Source organism: Podarcis gaigeae, assembly GCF_964106915.1.
Source record: "Podarcis gaigeae genome assembly, chromosome: 11".
NCBI lineage: Eukaryota > Metazoa > Chordata > Lepidosauria > Squamata > Lacertidae > Podarcis > Podarcis gaigeae.
In genome coordinates this window covers 6247824-6260442 of record NC_139687.1, presented here as the reverse complement: position 1 = coordinate 6260442, position 12619 = coordinate 6247824, and the positions used below count along the sequence as shown (strand labels likewise).

Below are 12619 nucleotides of genomic sequence, written 5' to 3'. Positions count from 1 at the left end.
TTGTTAACAAATGGTAGCCACTGTCTGTCAAAGCTTTGCTTATTTCTTTCTCTCTTCAACCTCTCTTCATTTTGCCAGTTTTAAGCCAGTCAGGATCTATATTCTGTAATTACAATTTTCTTACAATCCCTTTTACTTTATGCCTCACCCAGTGCTGTCTTGGAACTTTAAAGAGAATGTGCAATAAATATTTCCCTTAGTATTAACTTCTGGCCTTCAAATCATACCTACGCCTATGTTTGTCATCATATGAGCCCTATTCAGGTGTTCTTCAAAATCATGTTGGCAAAGTCACGGTGGGAGAATTCTGTTTCCAGTAACTTGGCAGTCCTGCATGTGTAATTGGATCCATGGATTACAGGATTTATGTTATTGTCTATGGCATCCAAAAATAGAAACATTTAGTATTTGCATGAAGGTGCAACTCCCAGCAGGTTCAGTAACAAATCAATAAGAAATAACCCATCCTATACCGTGAAATCTGGAAGATAAGACATGCCAAGGCTGGACTATTAGGCTATTGTATATATGTGCATAAATAAGGAAATATGAGTTGTGGGCCCATCCCTCCTCCTCCATGTACGGTAATTCTAGCTTGTTTGTCTTTCATTATATCTTAGGTACATAGTAGTTTTTTCATAGTGGTTAGAAACAAAACCATCATTATACACAGTCTGTAAAGATCTGGCTGCTCCAATTATTTGTTGTATGAGATCATGCCCACATTTACTTCTGCATTATAAAAAACCAAAACCCCATTTCTTTCCATTAAGAGGCATCTTAATTTAGATGGGTCATTCTACTTAGGTGGTTCATTCTGCTTAATATGTATGACGTATCTGAATCCAAGAGATTCTTTTGTTGTTGAAGCCTTTGGACTTGATGTTCCGGGCTGTTTATTTGAGACTCTGTCTGGGAATTGCTTTTTGTACTTCTCTGTCTAATCTGTATTGATTTGCTCTAATTCCTTCAATATTTTCAGAATGCTGGCTCTTTTTTCCACTTTGGATAATTTATGCTTAAAGAATTGTATTTTTTTTATTTCCTGTGAGTAACAGTTCCTATTTTTAAAAACCTACTCACTGCAACTGATAGCAAAGACAACAACAAAACAAAATACGGGAGGTTTATCTTTTTAAATTAAAGAAGAAGGTATTTCAAAACTGAGGAATGGGGACTTTCAACCCAATGCAAATAGCAGCTCTAGAAGAGTGATTTTCATCAGGACCACAGCAGGGGAGGGAAAGATTAAATGCTCCACCAATGCCTGCTACAATCTTGATAATTATACCCCACCCCCCAGCAGCTACTATATTCATTTTAAAAATTCACATTAAATGTAAAGATGTTTTGAATATGTTATGTCTAGTTCAAGCTGTAGTGACGGGGGACGGGACTAGCCAGGTTTTTTGCCCCAGGTAAAGCCTCCAGAGGGGTGCCATTAAGGCTCCCAGCCTGTGTATGTGTGTACACAAATGTGTAAGGGAGGTCTTTGACCTATGTAAAATGAAGCCTAGTTTTGCCTCTGTTCAACCATTACTTTGCACAGGGCTTCCCCCAGCAGGAACTCACTGGAACTCAGTTCCAGCACCTCTCAGGTGGGCGCCATTTCCACCATAAGAGAACGAGGTAGGCGTTCATGGTGAGTTCCGGCACCTCTTTTTCTAGAAAAACAGCACTGACTTTGCCATTTAAGCCATTGTGCCAGTAGTCATAGGGTCAGGCAACCAGAACCTCAGGGCCCAATGTTAGGGAAGACACTGTTCCCTTCTAATACTGTAGCACCTGATTTCAGACCTAACATGGCACCAGCAGCTATGTGAAGTGACATAGAGCCAAAACGAGTTTTCCTTGATATCTCCAGCGTCAGATTTACATGAATATAATCTGCTGAGAAGTTACGTTTTGATTGTCATGGCTGTAAAATTAGAACAGAACAAACAAGACACAAAATACCTTATTTTAAGTGGCTTAATCAGTATTGGCCTTGATTGTTAAAAAGATGCTCTCATACGATGACTGATTTCAACAAGGGCTTCTTTCCCCATCATAATTTGACTGTTCTTTTTATTGCAAAATTTCAGAGCATGGCGTAGTGCGATGATTCTTCTTGCTGATGTGTTTACACATGGCAGATGCACTTTAATGATATAGAATACTCCAGCTGAGTGCAATAAAAGCATACGATGAATTTGTGTTTCAGCACAGAGTGCAAGTATGACTGCGAAGACATCTGCGATAATGCAGGAAAATATAACAGAGCCGCTTAAGACATGGCAGGAGCAACACAGCCAGGAGCTACTGATAAATAAATCAGAATGTCGCCTGCCTGATTTGCTGTCGTACATTTGTTTTCCTTATTGTTTTCCCAGAGTTTCCTTAGGTTTTCACTTTATGAAAAATATTTTTAACTTCCTTTATGGGTACAGTCTGCATGGATTTCTCTCTGGTGAAAAGCTGGTTCATACTTTTGGCCCTTCCAGGAAGTTGTTTATTGCAGGATCTCCCACAGATACATTTTTTTTTTTTTTTAAAAAAGTAGCCACACAGTGTTGTTGGCATCAAAATGTCAGGCTGTATTCTCCCCCCACCCATTTAATCTGGATTTAACCTCTCTGAGGTAAATCTAATAAAAATATTTTTTAAAAACTCTGTTGACAACCAATCACTTGCAGTATTTCAGTTTGCAAATTAAGCCCCATCTGGAAGCGTTATTTCAGCATATCTGAATTGCTTAACTGCACATGTTCTCACATTAATCTACCACTTTTAACAGAACCCACAGTCTGTCACCTGAGGGCCAAGCTAGACAATATGTAAAATGTGTGAATGCATTTCATGTATCTGGTTTTTAAAGTAAATAAACAGCAACTACTCAGAATTAGAAGTATGATGTGTTGGGAGGGGTGGGTTAGTCCTGTGCATGTTGATTTTGGTAAAAATGGCCCCCTCCCAAAGTTGTTACTCAACCAGAGAGAGAAGCTGCCATTGGCACTTTGTAGGATGTTAAATAGGATGCAGTTTTCCTCATGTGCTCTGTGATTTAATAGATCTGTTCTGAAGTTCATGGCGCTGCACACGTAACAAATATGTCACACAAGCTATTTACTGTTAGGGAACTTAACTGTCTCAGTTCTGCCCAGCTTATACCAAATGAGGAGATTTTCAGGGTTTTCTATATAATGGTGTTTGGCAAGTCAATGAATTCTGGTGAAAATCTTCCTTGTAAAAAATTATTGTCCCTTTGTTGGTCCAGTTACTGTGATGCCTCAGCTTTGGGGAAAAGGTGTCACAGTTGTAATATTCATTAAGGTGCAAACCTTATTGAAAATGGTGAGACTTCTAAGTAAATATGAAGCTGGTTGCTCTGTTAATCAGTATTCTTGTTGATAAAGGTCCAAGTTACCAAAGCATATTATAATTGGAATTTCATGAAGATAGGCAAACAGTGTTAGTTATCTACCATGTTATATGTCTTCACCCACATCAAGATCATTTTTACCAGAGGAAATTCTGAACTGTGGGTCGGAAGAACAAAACTTGAAATTTTGACTGCCTTGACCAGTTTTCTACTGCAAATGCACATATTCACTGAAGTGCAAAAGTCTGGAGGGAAAATGCCCAGCTGAGCTTTCACTGATCAGATATGTTTACTGATATGGGGACAGGCCACAAGCACAGAAAGTTGTGAGATCTGAAGTTTTGAAGCTACAGTTTGCAGCTATGATTTTCATTTATTGCTGCCTCCTAATTTTAGTCCTGAAGTGATGCTCCCGTCAAGTAATGAACTATGAACTATTGTGCCTTTTTACAAATTAACAAAGCCAGAGTTCATTCAGAGTCCCTTGGTTAAAAGATATAATATTTCTGTTTGCCTCCCTGCTCTTGCTTTGACCAAAATGTTTACGTTGTAACATCAGAACTTGGATACTAAGCCACATGACTATAATGTACAGTCATTTCCCATGCTTGGTTCAATAAATCCAGTGGTTCCCAGACTTTCTCCCTCATGGACCACTTGACATCTGCTGAGGGCCTTGGCAGACCACTTGATGACTTGTCCACCCGCTGTAGCAATTGCGCTAAGATGCTGTATAATTCAATTGTGTTTTTATTGCTTCTTTTATTTGTTTTTCTTTATTCTCTTCCTCTTGCTCTGTTTTTCGTGCTCCTACTCCCCTCTTCTCCTTTCCAGTTGATTCCCTCCTCCTCCTCTCACTTCTATGCCATCCTGCTCACCTTGTGGGTGGGCTGCCAAGTTTCTTGAGCAATGGAGCGGCCACCACACCCATGATTCACAGTGGCAACTCCTGTCATTCTTCACAGACATGCTGTGGGCCACCTGAGTGAAGCTTGTGGATCATAGTTTGGGAACCATTGGCATAGTTAAAGGGTAAAGGTTGCTTTCCCACTAACCGTGTCCTTGAGCAGGGCTGGCATTGGCTATACAGCATCTTTGGGCACTTGCCTGGGCTTTCACCCAGTCCCTGGAACCTCCTGATCCTGTTGTGCCATCTCATAATTCTTGCTGCCTAGGTGCCTAAGCTAGTTGTCCGCACCCCGAGTTAGCCCTCACCTCCTTCCCTCTATTTATGCTAACATTTACCTGCCAACCTGCTGTGTAGCAAATATATATTTTTCCTGGTTAAACCAAACACACCCTTTACATCATTGCACGTCATTCCATCCCACCCTAATGTTCTAAAATGTCTCCCCCTTGAAGTTTAATCTTTGCAGAGTATTTTTGTGGTATTGAAATACCGCAGTCAATTTGTACCCCAATACTTGGGTCTGCCACCAGTTAACATTCTAAGCTGCTTCAAATCCTGATCACGTTAATCAAATGGGCAGCCATTTATTGACTTTAGCAAGGATTTGGGGTTAATGAAAATATATTGCGGTTTTACTTGGTTTTGAGGTCAGGTTGGTGAGGCTGGTTAAGATTTATTCTGTTATTAAAAGGGTTATGACACAGATTCCCTCCCTCCCTCCTTTTTCATCTTGGTTAATTCCTTTTAAAATAGAATTCAGTATTGTATTTAATTTCACAGACATTTTGTAATTGCAATTCTGCAGATATTCTGTTTAAATTTCTTCTTTCCCCCCATATTCTGGAAGTGTAATTATAACCATAGTTTTTACTAATAATAAATGGAGGAAAAATATACTAAACATATAACATAAGCCTTCTATATTGTATATTTAATAGCATAAGATGCCTCATACTTTTATGGCATCAAAAAAGTAATAGCTGGTGTTGCTGAACTTGGTGTGAACACAGGGTTATTCTTTTTATAGCACTTCCAATTTGTGAAATTGCACAAATGAACCTATTTAGAGCATTTGAGATACAATTTCATTAGTAGTTTTATCATCTACTTCCTTAAGCTGTTTCATATTGGAGTTGTGGAATCAATACAGTTATGATACCCATATGCCTCCTTATTTTTTAAAATATATAAACATTCTGGACAAGTTTATGAAACAGTGGTGGTTTAATGATCATTGAACTGATAATATTAGAAAACCATGTTACTTTTCTCTGTCTTGTCTTTTCTAGCCTTAAGAAGCTGGAAATATTTGGGTGTCATGCTCTTACTGACAAATGCTTGAGATCCGTGGCTGTGAAGTGTCCAGATCTAGAGGTGCTGAATGTTGGCAGAATTCACAAGATTACTGAGGAGTGCTTGGCCACAGTCATAAGCTCTATGAAAAAGCTAACTAGTGTTAACCTTACGGGGCTCAATATGGTAAGCAGGTAGTTCCCCCCCCCCCTTGTTCCCCTGTCTTCATTTGTGTGGAATAAATTGTTATGTATGTGCTGAGTGTGGGCAAAAGAAAGATATGAATCATGGGTATTCATGAATTCAAAGCTCACGTGTACAGGTTACAAGTTCTTACTGGAAATCTGAAATCCCACTTAGCACTTTTCAAAAAGTTCTAGTTTTCAGTGTTGTGAAGTTAGGTTAGAAAATGGTGATAGCAAGGTGGGCGGAGATTTCTAAACCAGAGGGTGAGTTAAAAAAAAAGGGGGCCACAAATAGGATATAACAGTTTTAATTGGAATCATGCTTGTAACTATATTCAGCAGTGACTGAAATTTGCTTGTGGCAAACTGTGAATGGTTTAAATCAAAGTTTGCCACCACAAGTTGAGTTAATTCCAGCACAACGCTGATTTATTATTAAATACAGCATATTGTCCAACTGTGATATAGCATCAACCATGTTCATGCGCATGGAGTGCAAATTAGGCTAATTGCATTTAACTTGCCTGCTAACGGATGAAGTGTTTCCAGCATGAGGACTCCGTCTGTTGAAGAAACTACAGAGGGAAGATAGATGTGGTGGTTTATTATAATTATTACTACAATGCAAAAGTCATGTTGATATATATATATTTCATGTTGTCTGCGATTGTGTCAGAACTGCGGAGGAGAAAAACAGCAGTGAGCTATATAAAAGTTTATTGCCATATGACTGTGCATTCTCAGTATTTGTTTTTTTAACAGCTGCTATTTTGCCATCTTATGCGAGTACGTTTTTTGAGTAGGTGGTTTTTATTTCACAGCAGAACAAATCTTGAAGCGACTCAGGAAAAGTGCCTCTTGTTTTGCGTAGGACTGCGGTGGTTGATAAGACTGTCACAACTAGCATAGCCAACTGGCCAGTCTGCTGGCCTGTGACTATTATATATTGACGCATTCCTTCCTTTTCAATTGGTCGAAACTGCAATAGAGAGGCCTGCATGTCAGTGGCAATAAGGATGAAGAGTTGTGTTTCCTTTTTCTCTCTCCTGTTGGGCTGCAGGTGAGGGATTGTGTTGTACATTTAATTGTGAAGAAATGTCCTAAACTGGAAAGTTTGGTTCTCAATTCATGCTCCCAAGTAACTGATATAAGCCTTTTAGAAATCAGCATTGGCTTACCAGCAATCAGGTATGTTTGGAGACTAACTATTGTAAATGCATTTGTTATTCAATGGCGCGAGCAATCTTTCAACTCTGGACTTAAAGGTCTTACAGGCCACCAACACACCAGATTTAATAGTCTAATGAAGAATCCTTTTATAATACTGGATCCTACTTCACTTCTTTTTTAAATGTGGTAAGTCTGCCCTGTTGCGTTTGGGGGTCCTCCTTCTCAATTTGCTGACTGGGGCACCAGACCTCTCCTGCAAAGTCCTGCCCTGGCGGCATCATTATTGTTCTCAGGTGTTTTCAACCACACTGTCATTTTTAACCCTTTAGGTGATGTGGTGTTCCTGCTTACAGGAGCATGGCATGATTCAGCGTTTGTGGTGGATGCCATATACGCTCAAAACGCAATCGTAAAATAAAAATATTCACTTTACAGAGAAGCATGCAATTTTGTAGTAGCCAAACAAAACACTGCACGTTTGGTACCTCATTACATGACACTTGGAAATGCATGGCAATATAAAATTATTAATGATTTTAAAAAGTAGTTCAGGGCATCGTAGATTCTAAATGCTAGCTTTTGAAAAGGGAATCTCATTATAGTGTTCAAGTTGGAGTGCTACTTGAGAGTGAAATCTGCACTGCAGTTAGGGTTCCCAGCATTATTTAATGCCCCATGATACAGCTTTAAACATATAGTGCAGCTGGAGCCTAACAAGGGAAATTTGTGAGAGAGATTGGGATGGAGCATATGATAACAAAGCCCATTTCTCAACTGACTTTGGTGAAAAGTGATTCCCCAATAATGGCAGTCTTTGGAAAGCCCAAAGACGGTGATTGGTGTGTGTAGAATGACTTTTTAAGGAACCATTTATCTTGTTTCTAAAACAGACAGAGTTAGTCAGTTATTTGAGCAGCATGGAATTTTGCCAGCATTATTACCACTTAATCCTTGAAAGATTGGCTTTTTCCTGGTTGACAACCAGTTGTATTCTTAGATTGCCTTTAATTTCATGAGTTCATGTTGATAAGTTTGAAGGGTAGATAAAACTGGCTTGTACTCATAGTTCATTGTTTTATTTTATACAGTGCTCTTATTTGATAACTCATTCAATATATTTATTCGGACTGAAGACACACCATCATAATTAATTTATGCATCATCTCCTAATTGGTTAATTAGTTGTCCAACATACCATGTGGCAGAGATAAAGTAGAAAGTTTTTCTGAAATCATTATGGATTATTTACAAGATGCTTTACAGCAGAGTGCTTTATTACAGCTTTATAATTTTACCTTGCGATATGAAATTGTTTAAATTAATACTGCAGACAAGAGAATCAAAAGCCAAGTTTGGAGATTTGCTTGTTCAATAACCACAAATGAAACAAATGTACTTTAATTTAACTTTCTCTTTTTTCCCATTTCCTTTTTGCAAGAAATGAGAGTTTCATACTATAAAAATAATTTTCATTGTTACAAGTGGTAACACAGGAAACATAAACTTGTGAATCTCCTCTTTGGTGAAATGTGTGAGATCTGTGCAAATTCTTGCTTCCCATGTTACCTGGGAAGTGTTACAAGGGGAAGCTCAAGCTATTCCTCTGTAACCACTTATAAATATTGTCAGGAACTGCCCTGACACAATGTCATGACACAATCGGTAAGGAGCACCCATCCTTGTGTGCGTACTTGCTAGTTTAGTCTGCTACAAGGTTGGATCATAAAAACCAACCATGTACTAAATGGAGCTGCCGTAACTACTTTAAACACTTACCTCTGATCTACATAATCAGCTGATGGCTATATATGGATGCTGGTTTTTTCTTTTTTTTCTTTTAAATTGCTGCAGGTACCTGGATGTTAGTGGCTGTAAAGAGGTCACTGACATTGGAGTTCAAGCTTTGGCGGGGAGATGCCGGAAGCTTTCTTTCCTTGATTTAAGTTCCACTGCAACCAGCAAAAGAGGGTAGGGTGTTTGAGGACATTTTGCAAGTGAGGTGTTCAAGGAAATATGCAATAAAAATGTAATCTGACCTTCAAACAGTAGCAGCCAGTAATGGTACGGTGGAGCTGCCCTCCTGACACCTATGTTTCTGCAGCCTGCCTGGGGAATGAGGCAGGGCGGGACAGTTCAGCTCCAAATTTGTGGTTTGAACTGATTTATTTTCAGGCAAAATTTGGAGTCTCACTATCCCCCTTTCAGGCTACGTACCTTGTGACACAGGCTATCATATATATGGCTGTTGTAGAGCATAAAGACTATTTCTGATTAGTTTATTATCTACATTTAAAAAGGAGAGTGGTTTTTGTGGTTGCTAAAGTAACCTGGTGTGCATCAGCGGCTACTAAGCTCCACTTGTTACCAGTAGGTGCAATTTGTAATCTCCCTTTTCATCATGACTGGATTTTCACCCCCAGAAGCTGAGGATCTGCTAATTAAGATCCAGAGTGGAGAGTAGACAAAATAACCTAAGAGCTTTTCCCCGAACCCTTCAATTTCCCATTCTGATTTGCAGAGCATTTAAGACTGTTTCATAGGTAGCTATGGCAACAGCTATATAATTGTAAGTGCGTTATGTTCTTTAGATGCATTCTAGCACTGCTGGACTATCCGGGTTTCATCTGATTGGTCTGCTCTGTTTAACTTTTTGATTCCATTATTTTCAGAAATGTTTCCAGCTGATTCTCATATAGCTATTTTTTCTTCTACGAACTAAGTGGATTTAAATGTCACAGCACTGGAACATGCCCTTCTTGCAGTTATTCAGACTGCAGCACATTCAGCTAAATTGCTGTAATAATATTGATGGACTTTCTTGATTGCATTGCCCTCCACTCCCTCCATCTTGTTAGCAACAGGCTTTGAAATACTTGAATAATATTATTTTTATTAATTTATTAAATCTCATCTGTAAATCTCAGGATACAAAACCACACAAAATGCATAATAAAAAAGAACAAAAATAAACCAATAACCCCCTCTCCCCACCCAAGCTGCATCCTTGTTAAGTATATTGAAGCTGATGGTTAATGAATGTTTTGGACATTTAATCCTCTGGGTGCCATGAAGGCCTTCACTGGGGCCTCTAGGCTAGGCTCTCAGACTCTAAACTAGCCCTCCTGGAAAGAAAGCTATGAGGTGAAATGTGCAGGTGCCCTTCTAAACAATTTCTAAGCAATTTAGGTAAAATGAGCTGGACTGGCTGTTCCCATCTGTCAGTGTTTTTAAGCAAATGAGTGGAGTCAGAGCTAAGTGAGTTGTTTGGATACCAGACAGTAGAAATCCCTGGGGTCATAAGAGCTTCTATTTTCTGCTCCCCATTAGTATACTTTCCCTGCTTCCATCTTATTTTTTTAGCAGACCTTGGAATCTCCATGATTTCCTTTCCCTTTTTCCTGGCAACCAGGATGTACTTTTCCTGTGGTGCTTTTGACTGAGATCAGGTACTCTTTGGAAGTTTTTGTCTTTTTGCAAATACTAGTACACAGTATGTATGGGTGGATGGATGTTAAAAGAGGACTTTCCCCAAATAGCAAGTGCAAAATGTGAAAACTTTGCAACAAGACTCAGGGATATCTCCTACTGTACATGAAATGATGTCCCTGCACTCCTTAAGAAGTCACTGTAAGTTACGGTACAATGGTATGCATTGTTTACTTCAGAAATAAATCTCCTTAGGTTTAATGGGGAATAGTCCCTGGAAACTGGGCACAGGAGGACAGCTGAGCTTTTGGTTTAGGATTGGCATTAGGGAAAGCAGAGCATTTGTGACTTTAACAGCTGTATGTCTACAATCAGCATCAGGAGGATATAACTGACTTCCTATGATAAACATGAGGTTCTTGAGGTGGTAGAAGCAGCAATGACTATGCTCTCTAATTCTGTGTTATGCCATGCCCCCCATGCCAACTCTTTTGTGACTGGCACCCACAACACTCTCCCAGAATTCAAAATGTACCAACTGGTCTATAAAGGTTGGTAACCTTGGTGTAGAAGCTAACCTCTTGTATGTGACCTTCAGAAATGAAAGACAAAATAAATACTTTATGGAGAAGCATGAAACAAAGTTAAGAAAATGTGAAATGTGGCTTCTCCTACAGCAAAGCCCTTCATTGCTGATTTAAGGAGTGCAAATGTATCACATCCTGTAGAATACATATACCCCCAAAATGTCTGAATCATCTTGCAAATAAGTAGCTGGTCTTTAAAGCATGAAATAGTTTTTCACCTAGTGCTGTGTCTATCAGGAATAGGTGTACCTAATCTGAGAAGTGACTTCATAGAGCAAAATTGCTTTTCAAATCTTACTTCAAAAGCAGAACTTAACTTGTAGCTTGTGTCTTGTTTATGGGCTTCAGGGTTTCCCTGTTGGCTAGCTTCTGCTTCAGGACTTTGGAATGTGTGAAGCTGAGTTTCTGCAAGAATATCTCCCTGGATGCAGTTGTGAAATTATGCAAAAATTGCAAAAGGTGAGTGTGACTTCCTCTAAAAGAATCCTCTAAAACAGGTATTGGTGATTTCATTGACTTAATAGTAAAGAGATCAACAACAGGACCCTGATGGAACTAAATTACGAGGAAACGTTTTGGTATTTGGAGAGTAGGATGGAGTATCCTGGAGAAGGGCATGGCTTGACTGGAGCAGAAAACCATTGCACTGTTTTATTATAAGTTCCATTTGTTTGCCATAATGGCTAAATGGAGCCTCCATGTGCAGAGGCAGAATGAATACCAGTTTATGTGGGGCAGCAGTAGTGCTATCAGATTCATGCCCCACTGGTCGCCAGAAATTGCTGTCAGAAACAGAATGCTAGATTTGATGATCTTTTGATCCATCTGTAGCTGTCATTTTCAGTGACAATATGAGCAGGCGGTGGAGATGTAATCCACCCCTAGGGCTTTGTGCCCCTTGATGTTCATGTAAGCAGGAACTCCATACAATTGGACTCCCCAAGCTGTGTACGACCATATGTAGGGGCCCATTTCATGCATTCAAAGGAATGTGAAATTGCTGTGGGAGAGGCAAGGATCCAAAACAATGTTCAGTTTATTCAAACCTGCATTAGGAAGAATTCATGTTTGTGTGTGCAGATTTTAATGCCCTGTAGTTAAGATTAAAGGCAGTGAGTGTGGTGTCATATTGCATTCCAGAGCAATTTGCATTCCGGACCTTTATTGTTTGTTTTATTTTGTAGTGTGAGTAACCTTAGTCTCCTTTGAGGTAAATGAATGGTGAAACCTCCATTAAACATTTCCTCATTTAACAAATTCTTTAGAGATACTGTAATGCTATCCTGCCTTTTTATTTTTCACTTGTTTCTGTTGTTTGGCTATTTGCTGGCTGGCTGGGGATCAGGACAATTTAGGTGGTTTTGATATTATTCGGTTGTAGAAATACCTCTTACTTTTTGCAGTGCTTCAAGTAAGTTTTTATTACCAGCGGAAGAAGAGCTGTTAGTACAGAAGGAGACCTGGCAACAAGAATGACAATCAAATTTTAGTTTTTTTGTGGATAGAGTTTGACATCTCTCAAGGTGATAGCTTGAGAATTCCAAAAAGTGCTGGCAGCCTTCAAGCAGGAATAGTTCAGGCTCCTGCCACTGGATTTGCAAGGAGTTAGCACATTTGTTTCTCCAGAGATATTGGGCTCGCTCTGTGAGCACCTTTTAAACATTTATGTTGTTAGGGAAGAAAGAGA

General features: G+C 39.2%; 1 protein-coding gene across 2 annotated transcripts in view; it reads left to right on the top strand.

The window, feature by feature from the left end:
- LOC310826719 (uncharacterized protein) overlaps window positions 1-12619 on the top strand; it is a 45551-nt gene that overhangs the window by 31180 nt on the left and 1752 nt on the right. The window contains exons 11-15 of one of the 2 annotated variants that reach the window (XM_083701915.1): window positions 5561-5750; window positions 6810-6937; window positions 8771-8887; window positions 11281-11391; window positions 12336-12619. In XM_083701915.1, the coding sequence (XP_083558041.1) occupies window positions 5561-5750; window positions 6810-6937; window positions 8771-8887; window positions 11281-11391; window positions 12336-12408 (619 nt within the window). In that variant the 3' untranslated portion in view covers window positions 12409-12619. The remainder of the gene's footprint in view (window positions 1-5560; window positions 5751-6809; window positions 6938-8770; window positions 8888-11280; window positions 11392-12335) is intronic. The other variant, XM_083701914.1, reaches the window with a different exon arrangement.